Source organism: Malaclemys terrapin, chromosome 3 (genome assembly GCF_027887155.1).
Source record: "Malaclemys terrapin pileata isolate rMalTer1 chromosome 3, rMalTer1.hap1, whole genome shotgun sequence".
Classification (NCBI taxonomy): domain Eukaryota; kingdom Metazoa; phylum Chordata; order Testudines; family Emydidae; genus Malaclemys; species Malaclemys terrapin.
Window position 1 is genome coordinate 65,664,687 of NC_071507.1, and position 12,625 is coordinate 65,677,311.

The 12,625-nt window shown below is 39.0% G+C and overlaps 1 protein-coding gene across 2 annotated transcripts in view; it reads left to right on the forward strand.

The window, feature by feature from the left end:
* The window catches only part of HEATR5B (HEAT repeat containing 5B), a 90,671-nt gene that overhangs the window by 26,151 nt on the left and 51,895 nt on the right, over positions 1-12,625 (forward strand). For both annotated transcript variants that reach the window (XM_054023343.1, XM_054023344.1), the window contains exons 12-17: positions 974-1,126; positions 1,462-1,561; positions 2,606-2,715; positions 5,251-5,414; positions 7,887-8,062; positions 9,097-9,202. In XM_054023343.1, coding sequence (XP_053879318.1) covers positions 974-1,126; positions 1,462-1,561; positions 2,606-2,715; positions 5,251-5,414; positions 7,887-8,062; positions 9,097-9,202 — 809 coding nt within the window. The remainder of the gene's footprint in view (positions 1-973; positions 1,127-1,461; positions 1,562-2,605; positions 2,716-5,250; positions 5,415-7,886; positions 8,063-9,096; positions 9,203-12,625) is intronic.

Below are 12,625 nucleotides of genomic sequence, written 5' to 3' on the forward strand. Positions count from 1 at the left end.
TCCAGAACTTTTTCTTATTCGTTTTGAAAAACTTACCATTAAAGCTAGATACTTAAAAACTAACTGGTAGTTATTAACTTTGTTTGTTTGTAATGTGAACAGTTTATCTTAGTTAAAAGAACATGTCTTGCTCAAACTGAGAATACGATGAAAAATATAGACTGGTTGTAGAAGTCACTAATATATTATTATAAAAACATCCAGGTTTTTAAAGGGACATTGTCAACTTAAATTTTCCCCCAAATTTAGCATTTGTATAAACAAGACTCTGCAGAACCTAAGGCTAATGTTTATGTTTCCATGAATTAAAATAACCAATAAAACAGTTGTTTGCGGTCAGGGCCGGCTCCAGGGATTTGGCTGCCCCAAGCAGCCAAAAAAAAAAAAAAAAAGCCACGATCGCGATCTGCGGCGACAGTTTGGTGGAAGGTCCTTCGCTCCTAGCGGGAGTGAGGGACTGTCCGCCGAATTGCTGCCGAATAGCTGGACCTGCCGCCCCTGTCCAGAGTGGCCGCCCCAAGCACCAGCTTGCCAAGCTGGTGCCTGGAGCTGGCCCTGTTTGCAGTGTTGTTGTAGCTATATTGGTCTCAGGATATTAGAGAGACAATGTGGATGAGGTAAAATCTTTTATTAGACCAACTTCTGTTGGTGAAAGAGACATGCTTTCGAGCTATGCCTCATCTACCTTGTCTCTCTAATAAAAACAGTTGTTAGTCAACAAATAAAAATACCCTTGCAGTTTATTTACAGCACTTTAAACCTAAAAATGAGAATGACTTCCTTTATTTTTCATTGTTCTAGCAGGAGGAAATGCAAAAAGTAAGCAATCAGCAAAAAGTAATTGTATTCAGAAATCTCTGTTGCGTTGCAGTTTATTTTAGTCTTAAGTTATTAATTGAAATACCCTTATTTTTTATTATATTGAACATTATAAATAGATGCTGCAATTTCAGCTAAACATTTCCTTGGCTAGGTCCTTCAGTTGTTCGGTACCATCTACCTAAGATGCTGCTGCTATGGCGAAATGTATTTCCTCGTTCTCTAAAGGAGCTAGAAGCAGAGAAAGCCCGAGGAGACTCTTTTACCTGGCAAGTAACATTGGAAGGTCGTGCTGGAGCTTTGTGCGGTAAGGATCACAAAGAAGTGGTGAAAGTTCATGTCCTGTTTCATTAGATGTATGCTAATTTCAACATCACAAATAACATACTCATACAGAGAATTTGTAATTCACCTCTTTATATCAAAAAGTAATTGAAAAAGCATGCACAAAACTTGTTACATAATTAATTTTTTTCAGTGTGTAATCTTACTAATTGTTTTATGACCTATGAGTTAATTAAAATGTGATTAAACGTTTTCTTTTTTGATATCCTGTTAACATCTGTAGCTTGGTTACTTGCTGAAATTTATTTCCATTTCTATTGCAATTGAACTTTGACTGAAATGTTTTTACATTGATAGCTATGAGGAGTTTCGTTGCTCACTGTCCTGAGCTCCTTACTGAAGATGTGATCAGAAAATTAATGACACCTATAGAATGTGCCATGACAATGATGTCACAGTAAGTAGACAGCTTTTAAAATTCTCTTCCTTTCTGCATAATTTTTAAAGGGACAGTCTGAGGCTAAAAATGCCATTGTTAAAACAATCTTTACTGCTATTACAAACAATGGCTTACATTATCAAAATGGGGAAAAAAAATCTAAGTTGTCACTGTTTCAGGTCTGAGTTTTACTTTTCATTGAGCCTGGATATTGAAATTGGTTCAGTAAGTTTCACTTGTATTTCTAGTTAGTTTTACTTGTAGTTTCTCATGCTCTGACCTTATGTTGCAGTCCTTGGATTGCCCACAGAGCAATGCTCATTTCTTTTTCTCGAAGTAAGATTTTTTTTTTTTTTTTCATGAAAACACTTATTTTGGTCTTTTGTGATAAACTTTTACAAAACATAACTTATATTTTGGGCCTGTTTTGACTTCTCTTTAGAGAGACAAGGTAGGTCTGGGAAAGAAGAAGAAAAAGAGCTCTATGTAAGCTTGAAAGATTTTCTCTCACCAATAGAAGTTGGTCCAATAAAAGATATTACTTCACCCACCTTGTCTTCCTAATATTCTGGGACTGACATGGCTACAACAACACTGCATACAACAATTGACTTGGCTTCGTCATTTTAAACTCCCTTTTTGATTTTGGATTTCCAGCTCAATAAATTCTTGATTCCTTAATCCCTTCACAAAGAATAAGAACATCAAGAAATTAGAAGTAAAAATGAAGTTTGTTAATAAAAGTGGCCTATTATACAATGCAATAGATGAAAAGGTTTTAAATATACATTACGGAAAACAAAACAAAAAAAGAAATTTAAAGTAGCAATAGTTTACTAATGTATTTTGATCTGCTTTTGATTTGTATGGGGTTAAAGATGCTCTCAGTACTGTTACTTCTGAAAACAAATTAATAATCTGAGTAACTTTATTCAGAATAGTTTTCTGAGCAGTGTACTGTTATCTCAACTACCACTTACTTTAAAAACATTCGTAAATGCCCTATATCATAACATAATTAATGCTTGATTGTACATAACTCTCTTCTTTTTCACACTGTAGCATTCCATCGGTAATTAAAGCCCATGGAGCTCATCTTAAAGCTAGCGCAGCTATGGTCCGTTTAAGACTTTATGACATTTTGGCTTTGTTACCTCCAAAAACTTATGAAGGTAAATAAATATATATTTTTAAAGGGAGTTACCAAATAAGAAAGTGTAGTTATGCCTTTTGATGGATTCTTTGGTGGGTAAGGCTTAGATCCATGCCAGCTGAAAAGAAATAATTGTTTCAAAATCTTTACAGTGCAGCTTAAATATTTAAGATCTAAATTAATGGTTAAAAGAAATGATAGAGTTCAAAGGTGTGACAAATCTTCCATATGTATTTGGTTTATTATTTCTGTTAACATAAAGCAATTGAATTTCTGTGATTTCAGTGCAAATACAGGGCTAAGAAGATCCCATGTCATTGTTTCAAAATAAAAGATAACATTAGTAAGATAAAAATGGAAACTCTAGAGGATGAAGAATATAGTATTACAATTTTAAATATTATATTATCAGTTTAGATGCATAATTTGTATACTGCATAGTACGGCACAACAGATACAGTGTATGTAATGTATATGTACAGAAGATAAAGTTCCAATTTGTAGAGTTTTAGGAGAATTTTAAGTTTGTAGTATTTTATGTTTTATTTAACAAGTACAATAAACTGATATAAAGAGGCAGATACAGAATGATATCTTAAGGCTGATACACCAAGGATAGAGATAAGATTCATTTCGTGGTTTTAAGTTTATGGTTTCCTAGTCTTTAACGTTAATGCAGTTCTAGATTGATATACATAGTGGATAAAAATCCATAGGTAAAAAACCTTAAAAATTAAAATTGGATATTTTTCTTTAAATTGGATCCTTTAATTTACATTAAATACAGATTTATTTTTTTAAATAAACATTTAAAATGAAATTTGAAACTTTGAAAAATTATTTTAAGGCCTAAATTTATATAATTTATTACAATCATTTAAATTTAATTAAAAATTAATATTAAGCAGTATATGTTTGCTGCTTAAGTTTTAAAGAAAGTCAAACCACTTAACTGGGGAAGTCACTGGCTAAGCATGTGGAACCAGAGTTTACTGAAGTGTTAAACCAACTTTTGACAGCCTTTTCTGCAGTGCAGAGTGAATATTTTCTTCATTTCTGTTTATTCAGCTAGGTTAGTTCAATGACTACTTCATTCAGAGTTAAGAAACCAATTGGGAAAGCAGGAAAGCTTGTTTTCCTCTTTCATTCTGTGAATAGAAACTAGGTGTGAAAGGATGAGATCTACTAGTTCTAAAATCTTGAAGGACATGTTGACCAGAAACAATCACTGCAGTTCTCTGATTACAGATTCTTTGTTTAATAAATCAGTTAGTATTAAATGCAAAACATGATTTGATAAACTTTTTTTCTTATGTATCCTGCACATTTAAGGTAGTTTTATTTAACTACTACTAATAAATACATAAATACAAATTAAAATGCTGTTATTATGCATATTTAGTTGAATTTGAATTTCCATCCAAATAGACCTTGACGCAAATCACAAGTAAAAAATTAGTAATCATCTAGTAAGTAAATGCACCATTCACGATAATAAAAAATGTAAAATTTAGGAATCTGAAAAATGTAAGTTAAGATATATAACTGCTTACATGAATGTGTATAGGTATACATCCTCTTGCTTAGCAAAAAAGAAATCTGGTATAAAAGTTTTATATTTAGTTGCAAATCAGCATGCTTTAATGGTCACCCACAAATGAGAATCAACCTTTTTCTATGGAAATAACTAAAAATTTAAATGGAAAAACAAGATTAAAATGTGTTATTTAAATTAGTCTTTCCTGTTTGCTGATTAAAATCAGCTTTGATTTAAATCAATCCAAACTGTGGATGTATAAAATATATTGATTTCAAGTGTTCAAAAGGTTAGCATCATTAAGTTGACATCTAACTTGTAAATGTAACTGCACTTAGGACAAAATGCTTATTTTCTTATTTACGTGTGTGAATTTTCTCAGAGAATTCTAATGAAGGATCATATATTCAGTTTAGATTCCCTAAATGTTAGAAAGTACACACAGTCCTTGAGGAAATAAATGATTTTGTATTTTTCAAATGTGCCATATTTTCTGTTCCAAAAGAAGTTGTTTGTATTCTATTTTTTTTTCATTCTGCATGTCAGTAATTCAGAGTTTAATAAGCTTAGACGTGCTAATATATTACATTATGAAACAAGTGTATTAGATCAATATTAGTAGATGGGGCAAAGAGCAATAGTACATTTGTTTTCTGTGGCAATATGATGTTTACAAAATAGACTCTGATCATGCAAATACTTATGCATGTGCGTAATTTTATGTGAACTCAGTGGGACCACTCATATGCATAAGTGTTTGCAAGATTGGGATCTTGATCTTGTAGGAGCCAGCATGATGCCCTGGGTGAGGCACTGGGCTTTGGAGTCAGGGTCCTTTCTGGGTTCTGTGTGCAGGTCTGCTACTGACCCTGTGCTAATCAAGTTTACTGCTCTTTGCCTCAGTTTTCCATCTGTAAAATGAGAATAATGCTACTTGCCTGCATTTGTAAAATGCCTTGAAGTCTATGGAAGAGCCAAGAATTATTACTAGGTTTAATGTACAGTTCTGTTTTCTAGGGTCATTTAATGCACTCCTTCGGGAGCTAGTGGCAGAATTCACTTTGACAGACAATTCTGCTAATACAACTACATCGCTGCTTAGATCTCTTTGCCATTATGATGACAGTGTTCTTCTTGGCTCTTGGCTGCAGGAAACAGATCATAAATCAATTGAAGATCAGGTAACAAAAAAAATCAGTAATAAAATTCCTCTTATCCTTGGCTCTATTGAATAAAATCTTAAAAACTGAAACTGCACTCTTACTATGGATCTGGAAGACCAGTGTAATTCTACTGATTTCCAAGCTTGTCTCAAAGGATTTTACAGGTTTTAAAGCCTGCCATATGCAGTGTAAATTTCTGGTAAAACTAGCTACCAAAAAAATAAAACAAAAAAGAGATCAGTAGAGAATATCATTGCACAGTTTATAAAGTTGTGGTTAGTCAACTATCCTTGCTTTTAAAAGGTGAATTAAATCTTTCTAGATTTAGCAATAAGTCCCATAATTTTTTTTCCTCCAGCTGAGGTATTATAAAATGCAAAAGAAGCAGAGTTTATAATGGAACTGTTGTCACAATATGTACATTGCAACTAGTGTTGTATCAAAAAGGGACTTTTTTTCTTCTTAAAGCAACAGTGTGAAATCATATCCTTCCATCTGGATGGTGACGTGCAAAGTCTTATTGGGAGTAGGAGGAACTTCTTACACTTTTGAAGGAAATCTTTGGTTATTGGAAATGTTTATAGGCATGTGAAAAATAAAATAATTGGGAAAATTTTTCTTTTGAAGACCCTTTTAATGAATTTTTGCGGATAATCAACTCTTAACATTGGTCCAGTTGTGTTTTGTGCCAGACATCACTGTGAGAAAGATAAGACACTGGGAATGTTATTTAACGAGGCCACAACTTTATTAGTCAAATGCATCTGGGAAATTATCTGGCAATAACTCAACCAGTGCACGGGTCATCAGTGCCACCTAGAAGAGAGCTGTCCTCAGTGCCCTCCCCTCTCTTCACTCAAAACTTTTATCCTGGTCTCAACATTAATGCTGGGACTCCAATAGCTTCCTCTTGTACAAAGTTTAAAGGGGGGAGGGGAGAAAGGGGTTTGATTCTTCACTGTACCAGATGTTAGGAGACCCAGCTCCATTTCCCACCCTTAGGGGATATGTTTCCTGTAATTCTGGTCCCAACTCCTCTGTTTTAGGCATCTGTCAGGCAGGGGCGCTGAAACAATTTGTATAGTGGGGGTGTTGAGAGCCATTGAACCAAACTGTAAGCCCTGTATATGAATGGAAACCATTTCAAACCTTGGGGTGCAGCAGCACCCCAGAAACCCTAGTTCCAGCATTTATGCTGTCAGGTTGCGACAACATGAACTCTATAACCTAACCTGCCCACATAGTCCCTGGACTGCTGAGGGGAAGGTAAAAATACCTCTCTGTCCTGGTCAATCTGGCAGTGTGGGAAAAACTCCTCAGCCCCTAAAAGGTGACTAGTATGATGCCCACAGCTGCCCCCAAAACCCAGCCCTAGCCTAATATTCAGGGGGAAGGGGATCTGTTGCTCCCAGAAGTAGAATGGTACACTGGGTGGAGGTAAGGGTTTATAAACCCTCCCCTTGGGTGCACAGGAAGCAATGACTGGATTGAAAGGTACAGTGGAAGCCCAAGTCAGTTAGGATGCCTCCTCCCCCTTCTCAAGCCCACAAGGAAGCTGAGCTCCCATGTGGAGTGGGAGGGGAAAGGACCTTCTTTCCCTTGCTGGCCCAGGCTAACCCTCCTCACCTTTGAGGCTATTGGGGTGAGCAGTCTGTTTTATTGTCCCACTCTTCTCTATACATTTGCGTTCCAATACTTGCATCCATACATCCTTGTCTTGGAATTGCATGTCCTGATCAATGAAACCTAGCACTGTTCAAAGCTTTTAATGTTTGGAGCTGCATGCGTCCTACTGCCTGCATGGAACTACAATCTAAGCAGTGTATAAAGAGGCATGAAGAGGTCTCAGTGACTACTCAGTTTCTGTTTGATCTGCCTGCCCAGGAGACAACAGAAGCACTAGCCTCAAACTATATTTCATAGATTATTTATCACTTAAATAACAATAAATACTTGATATGAGAAAGTTCACCTTTTTTTCACTTATGGTTCCTGCTGTTTGATGGCATACCTGGATAAGAGGATGAGTTTAAAGAGATGTTTATCTTATGTCACAGAAGTCAATTTCTAGAACACAAATTGATCTGTTTGGGGAATCATTAGTCCCTGAGTTGTTATAGGATTTACGCTGCCTTTCCGCCTCTAGCACAGGCTGAGGAAATGACGATTTAACCTTTTGCCCTGAAATACCTCTTTGTGTTCACTGCTTCCAGAGCAGCTGTCAGAACCAAATTTTGTCACTGTCTTTAATTCACCCACCTCATCTGTACCAAGGGTGACTGAGACTGCTCACACCAAGCTGTTAGCTGCTTTGAACGTTCTGGGATTTGCCTGGCATTGCATGTAGGAGTGTAGTTAGAGAATTCTAACTGCTGGTGAGTAATGTAGTTTTAAGTTGCTGCATATGTAGTTTGGTTAGTTCAGTATGTTCAGTATAAGTATGTGCAAATATGTATTTAGAAGGTATTAATATCTTGTGGTTATTTGTAGCTTCAGCCAAACAGTGCATCTGGAAGTGGAGCTTTGGAACATGACCCGTCTTCCATTTATTTGCGCATCCCAGCTGGTGAAGCTGTGCCTGGCCCCCTTCCCCTGGGAGTATCAGTCATTGATGCCTCTGTGGCGCTCTTTGGTGTGGTTTTTCCTCATGTTTCTTACAAACACAGGTCAGTCTAAGTTAATGTGCAATTCAATATATGGTTGTCTTTCCTTTTTTAATTTAATGGGATTATAGTTCTCTCAAAAAGTCAATCTACTTCTGGTGTTCTGTTCTCTCAGTGGGTTCCATATCACATGTACTCACGTTAGAAGTAAAAGATCTTTTTCCTAGTTTACAGCCCTGAAAATTCAACTTAATGTGTGGTGAGGTCATTTTTATAATTGATTTAAGGTGTATTAGCATGCAGAACACTTTGCAGTAATTCAGCTTTGCAGTGGCATGGATAACTATGACAAAGTCTATCTGCATCTGAATGAAAAGACTCTGTAGTCTACGTGCCGAACCGCTGCTACCCGAATAGGGATCCTGCTGGCTCTATTCCCCTCTATTCCTTGCATCTCTAGGGGAAAGGTGTGGCACAAAGCCAATTCATATTCTCCTCCCCTCCTCTAATTTCTCAGCAGCATGTAGGTGGAAGGAGAGAATGTGAAATACACTTTGCACTCTCCTTATTCCTGGCATTGTGTCTAAGGTGGAGGATATTGCGGCAAGTGAATTTTTCTTCTCTCCTGTCCCCACAGTTCCGGTCATACTGCAAAGTCTGTCTGCAGTCGCTGTTTCTTCTAAAAAGCAACAGAGGGTCCTGTGGCACCTCTGTTGCTTTTTACAGATTCAGACTAACACGGCTACCCCTCTGATACTTGTTTCTTCTAAGCAATCATTTCTTCTGAAATGACAATCTCGTGCTTGTGGCTGAGTTCAAGGCAGAGCCAGCAGAGAGCCAATCAGAGGTCTTTACCCCCTCTGCCTGGCAGCATGTTCTCAGGCCACCAGGTGAGACAGGGAAAGATTTTCATAGGGCCCAATACATTCTGCAGCCAAATAGCAGAATTCACAGGATCTTGTTTAAACCCTTCTACTACTTTTTTTTTTTTCTCTTTTGCATTGATCTTTTTCCCTTTAGGCAAAATTTAGGGTCTTTTCAGTATGTTTTTTGGAAGAGTGTCTCTCTTGATGATGATGTTAATTGTTCTTTTGTAGGCTACAAATGTTGGATCACTTTGCTGAATGTGTCAAACAGGCTAAAGGTGTCCGCCAACAAGCTGTGCAGCTTAATATCTTCACTGCTGTTCTCAGCGCATTGAAGGTAAAACTGCTTAAAAATTTGTAACTGACAGATACTAAAATTCTCAGATTTATAGACTTTTATATATAATGTTAAACACAAAAACTACATTAAAAGATCATTACTAAGGTTGCAAAATCAAGCACTCAAAAGTTAGGAAAAGCCAGAATTAAGGTTGCCTGTGCATTCTTAATTGGGCTCCTTATGCATGTGTGTTATGATACTGTCTTTAACTACATGATCACATATTATTTCCTCACCTATAATTTGGGGGGAAGGGTGTTTTTCCTAAAGTGACTTGATTCTTTTTCTGAGTGGTAATAGTATATTCCTAGTCCTTCACATATTTGAGGACCAAACGGGCTGCTGCAGTCATCCAGCATTTTCACTCCCATCCAGTATGTTAAGATGTGATTTTGCTGCTACCTTGATTAGAAAAAGAAAAATAGTTTCAAAATTTTCTTCATGTAGCTAAAATGTCCTTTAATTTAGTGACTGTTGCAGTGCAACACACTGACATACCACCTACAATTTTCAGCTTTCCAGTCTGATGGAGTTTGATCCTGTGGTGGGGGAGCCTCCCCTGCCTGGGTGTCCTAGGTAAAGCTAATCTAATTCAGTAACACTGGTATATCTTTTTTTTTTTTTTTGGACATCATAATGACAATGCAGGTTAATGGGTTGACTCCCCTCTCTTGTGAATTAGGTAGGATGCCAGCAAATGAGACTTCCATTTTAGCTTTTTCCATTCAGCTAGCTCCAGCCCTTTTGTGTCTCTTGCCCAGTTTGTATCCTGCCTTTACAGACATCAGTAGCAACTGTAGCAGCCAGGTTGTTTTGGTGGGCCATCTTTGGTTTTTCTTCAGCAGCCTCTTCCTTTTAGGCCAGAGGTGGGCAAACTTTGGCCCGCGGGCCACATCCGGCCCGCAGGACCATCCTGCCCGGCCCTTGAGCTCCCGGACGGAGAGGCTAGCCCCCAGCCCCTCTGCTGCTGTCCCTCCTCCCTCGCAACCATGCTTCCATGCAGGCAGCACTCTGGGCGGCAGGGCTGCGTGCTCCTGCAGGGCAGCGCGGCAGCGTGTCTGGCTCCAGCCAGGCAGCGCGGCTGCCAGACATGCTGCTCTGAGCTGCATGGTAAGGGGGAGGGGAGCGAGGGGGTTGGATAAGGGGCAGGGAGTCCTGGGAGACAGTCAGGGAGCAGAGGGCGGTTGGATGGGGCTGAGGTTCGGGGGGTGAGGTCGGGACGGGGAATGGGGTGGGTTGGATAAGCGTGGGAGTCCCGGGGGGCCTGTCAGGGGCGTGGGGGTGTGGATAGGGGTCGGGGCAATCATGGAGCGGGAGGGAGGGGGTTGGATGGGGGTGGGGTCCTGGGGGGGTTGGATAAGGGGTGGGGGGTCCCAGGAGGGGGCAGTCAGGGGACAAGGAGCAGAGGGGGGTTGGATGGGTCTGGAGGTTCTGAGGGGGGCAGTCGGGGGCAGGAAGTGGGCGGGATTGGATGGGGGCGGGGGCCAGACAGTTTGGGGAGGCACAGCCTTCTCTACCTGGCCCTCCATACAGTTTTGCAACCCTGATGTGGCCCTCGGGCCAAAAAGTCTGCCTACCCCTGTTTTAGGCTATGTTCACACTTCAAGCTGGGGTGTGATTCTCATCGAGTTAGCGCAAGTGTGTGCACATGAGCAGGAGAATCATGTCCCTAGCTCAAAATGTAGACATAGCCTTAGATTAATACTTTTAATTGTAACTCATTAATTTTTGCTTTTCTGTTGAGAAGATCATTTCCCTCCTTCACATGGAATATTAGGATGAGAAGAGTCATGAATACACTTAATGCAGTGGTCATGTTACATCCAGTTTCTTATGACCACTCTGCAAGCCCTGACATTCTGCCCCAGGCTCTCACAGAGCACTTGTTTTCACAGTTCTTCAAAGTAGTTGACTGCAGCAGTGGGAGTACAGGGTACTTCAAAGAGGGATTCCTTGGGAGCATGTTTCACAGGTGCAGAGACTGGAAGATAAACAGTCTTCAAAGTAAGGATTTTTCTACTTCTTACAGACAGTCCACTCCTAGTAAACCTGAAACTTTTTCCCTGCGGGTAACAGATTGCTTTGCTGACTTTAGCCCTCTCCTGCTGAGATTTCCTCCCCCCACCACACACACACTTTAAATTGTGGTGTACTGATTTTGATGCCACAGCCTATCAGGTCAGTTCATTCTCTTCAGCATCCAGTAACCTATTTGCCAGAGGGATGGGAAATCATACCATTGTTGTTCCTCTGACCGTGTACGCCCTCTGTCTCCTGGTACTGAATAGATTTTGCTCAGAACTCCATGAAGATGAAAGCCAGTGTCATCAGGTCATTAACAGTGACCCCAGAAGTTCATTGATTGGAAATGTGGTCTTTTTCAGATAAGACAAAATTGATTATTAGTCCCCTTTAATACTGTTGGAGACTAACTGGACCCACCAATTGTAAGTCAGTTTAGACCAGAAGAAAATTCTCCCGGGAGACTTAATTTTCTTTTTTTTTTCTCATTTCAAGGGATATTGCTCTAGCAGTTTTTCCAGGCAGTGTTCCGATTTTTCTATTTGCAAGACTATAGTTATGAATCAGTGGCTAACTGTTGAACCTGAATCACTTGTTTGGTAGACTGGGACAAGCTAACATGATCTCCAACCAGCACTAGCATCTGGGCAAAGTCTCCATTAAAGTGTTACTCTCCTCTGTCTGACTACCTGAATGTTGCAGGGAAAATTTCTGATTTCCTCCAGTCTGGTCACAAATGCATGATTTTGTGACACAGGGCTTACTTCTGGAGTTCTTTTCCCTTTCTCTTCTTCCCTTAGTCATTATATCTACAAGTCCCTAAAACCTTAGACCACCAGATACTCTTTCAGAAAGCAGCATGCCATATGATGTATATTAGAGACAACAGTGCAGATGTCTAGACTATCCTTCACTATCATGAAGAGCTGATTTATCATATGCTGAAGTTATGTTGTTTTTTACAATGATTCAGCTTACAGTTCTGAAGTTCTCCACTTGATGTGCTGGTGAGGGGCTCAGGGGAGTGAGAGTGATAGAAGGAGATGGAGTTAAGTGTGTGAAAACTGCAGTGTCTCATTGGCTGTTGCTTTGCCTGTCTGATGTATGAGAGGAGCCAACCCATCAAGTTGTATTGTTGGAACTGGCTCATGGAAAACAATTAGCAAAGAACCATGCAATGCGATTGCTGTTGGTTTTGGAGGAAACTAGTTGCTTTGCTTTTTGGGGCAGAAGCAGAATATTGTTTTGGTGATAGTTGAGTGGACGTGTAGTCTTCATTTTGTTTCTTTATTTGTATTAACATGTAACATTATTTTAATCTTATTTAAAAGAAAAAACCCTTGGAAAATAGGGAGAGAAGTAGAAATTAAACACCTTTCTCAAGGTGTGAGTTGTAAG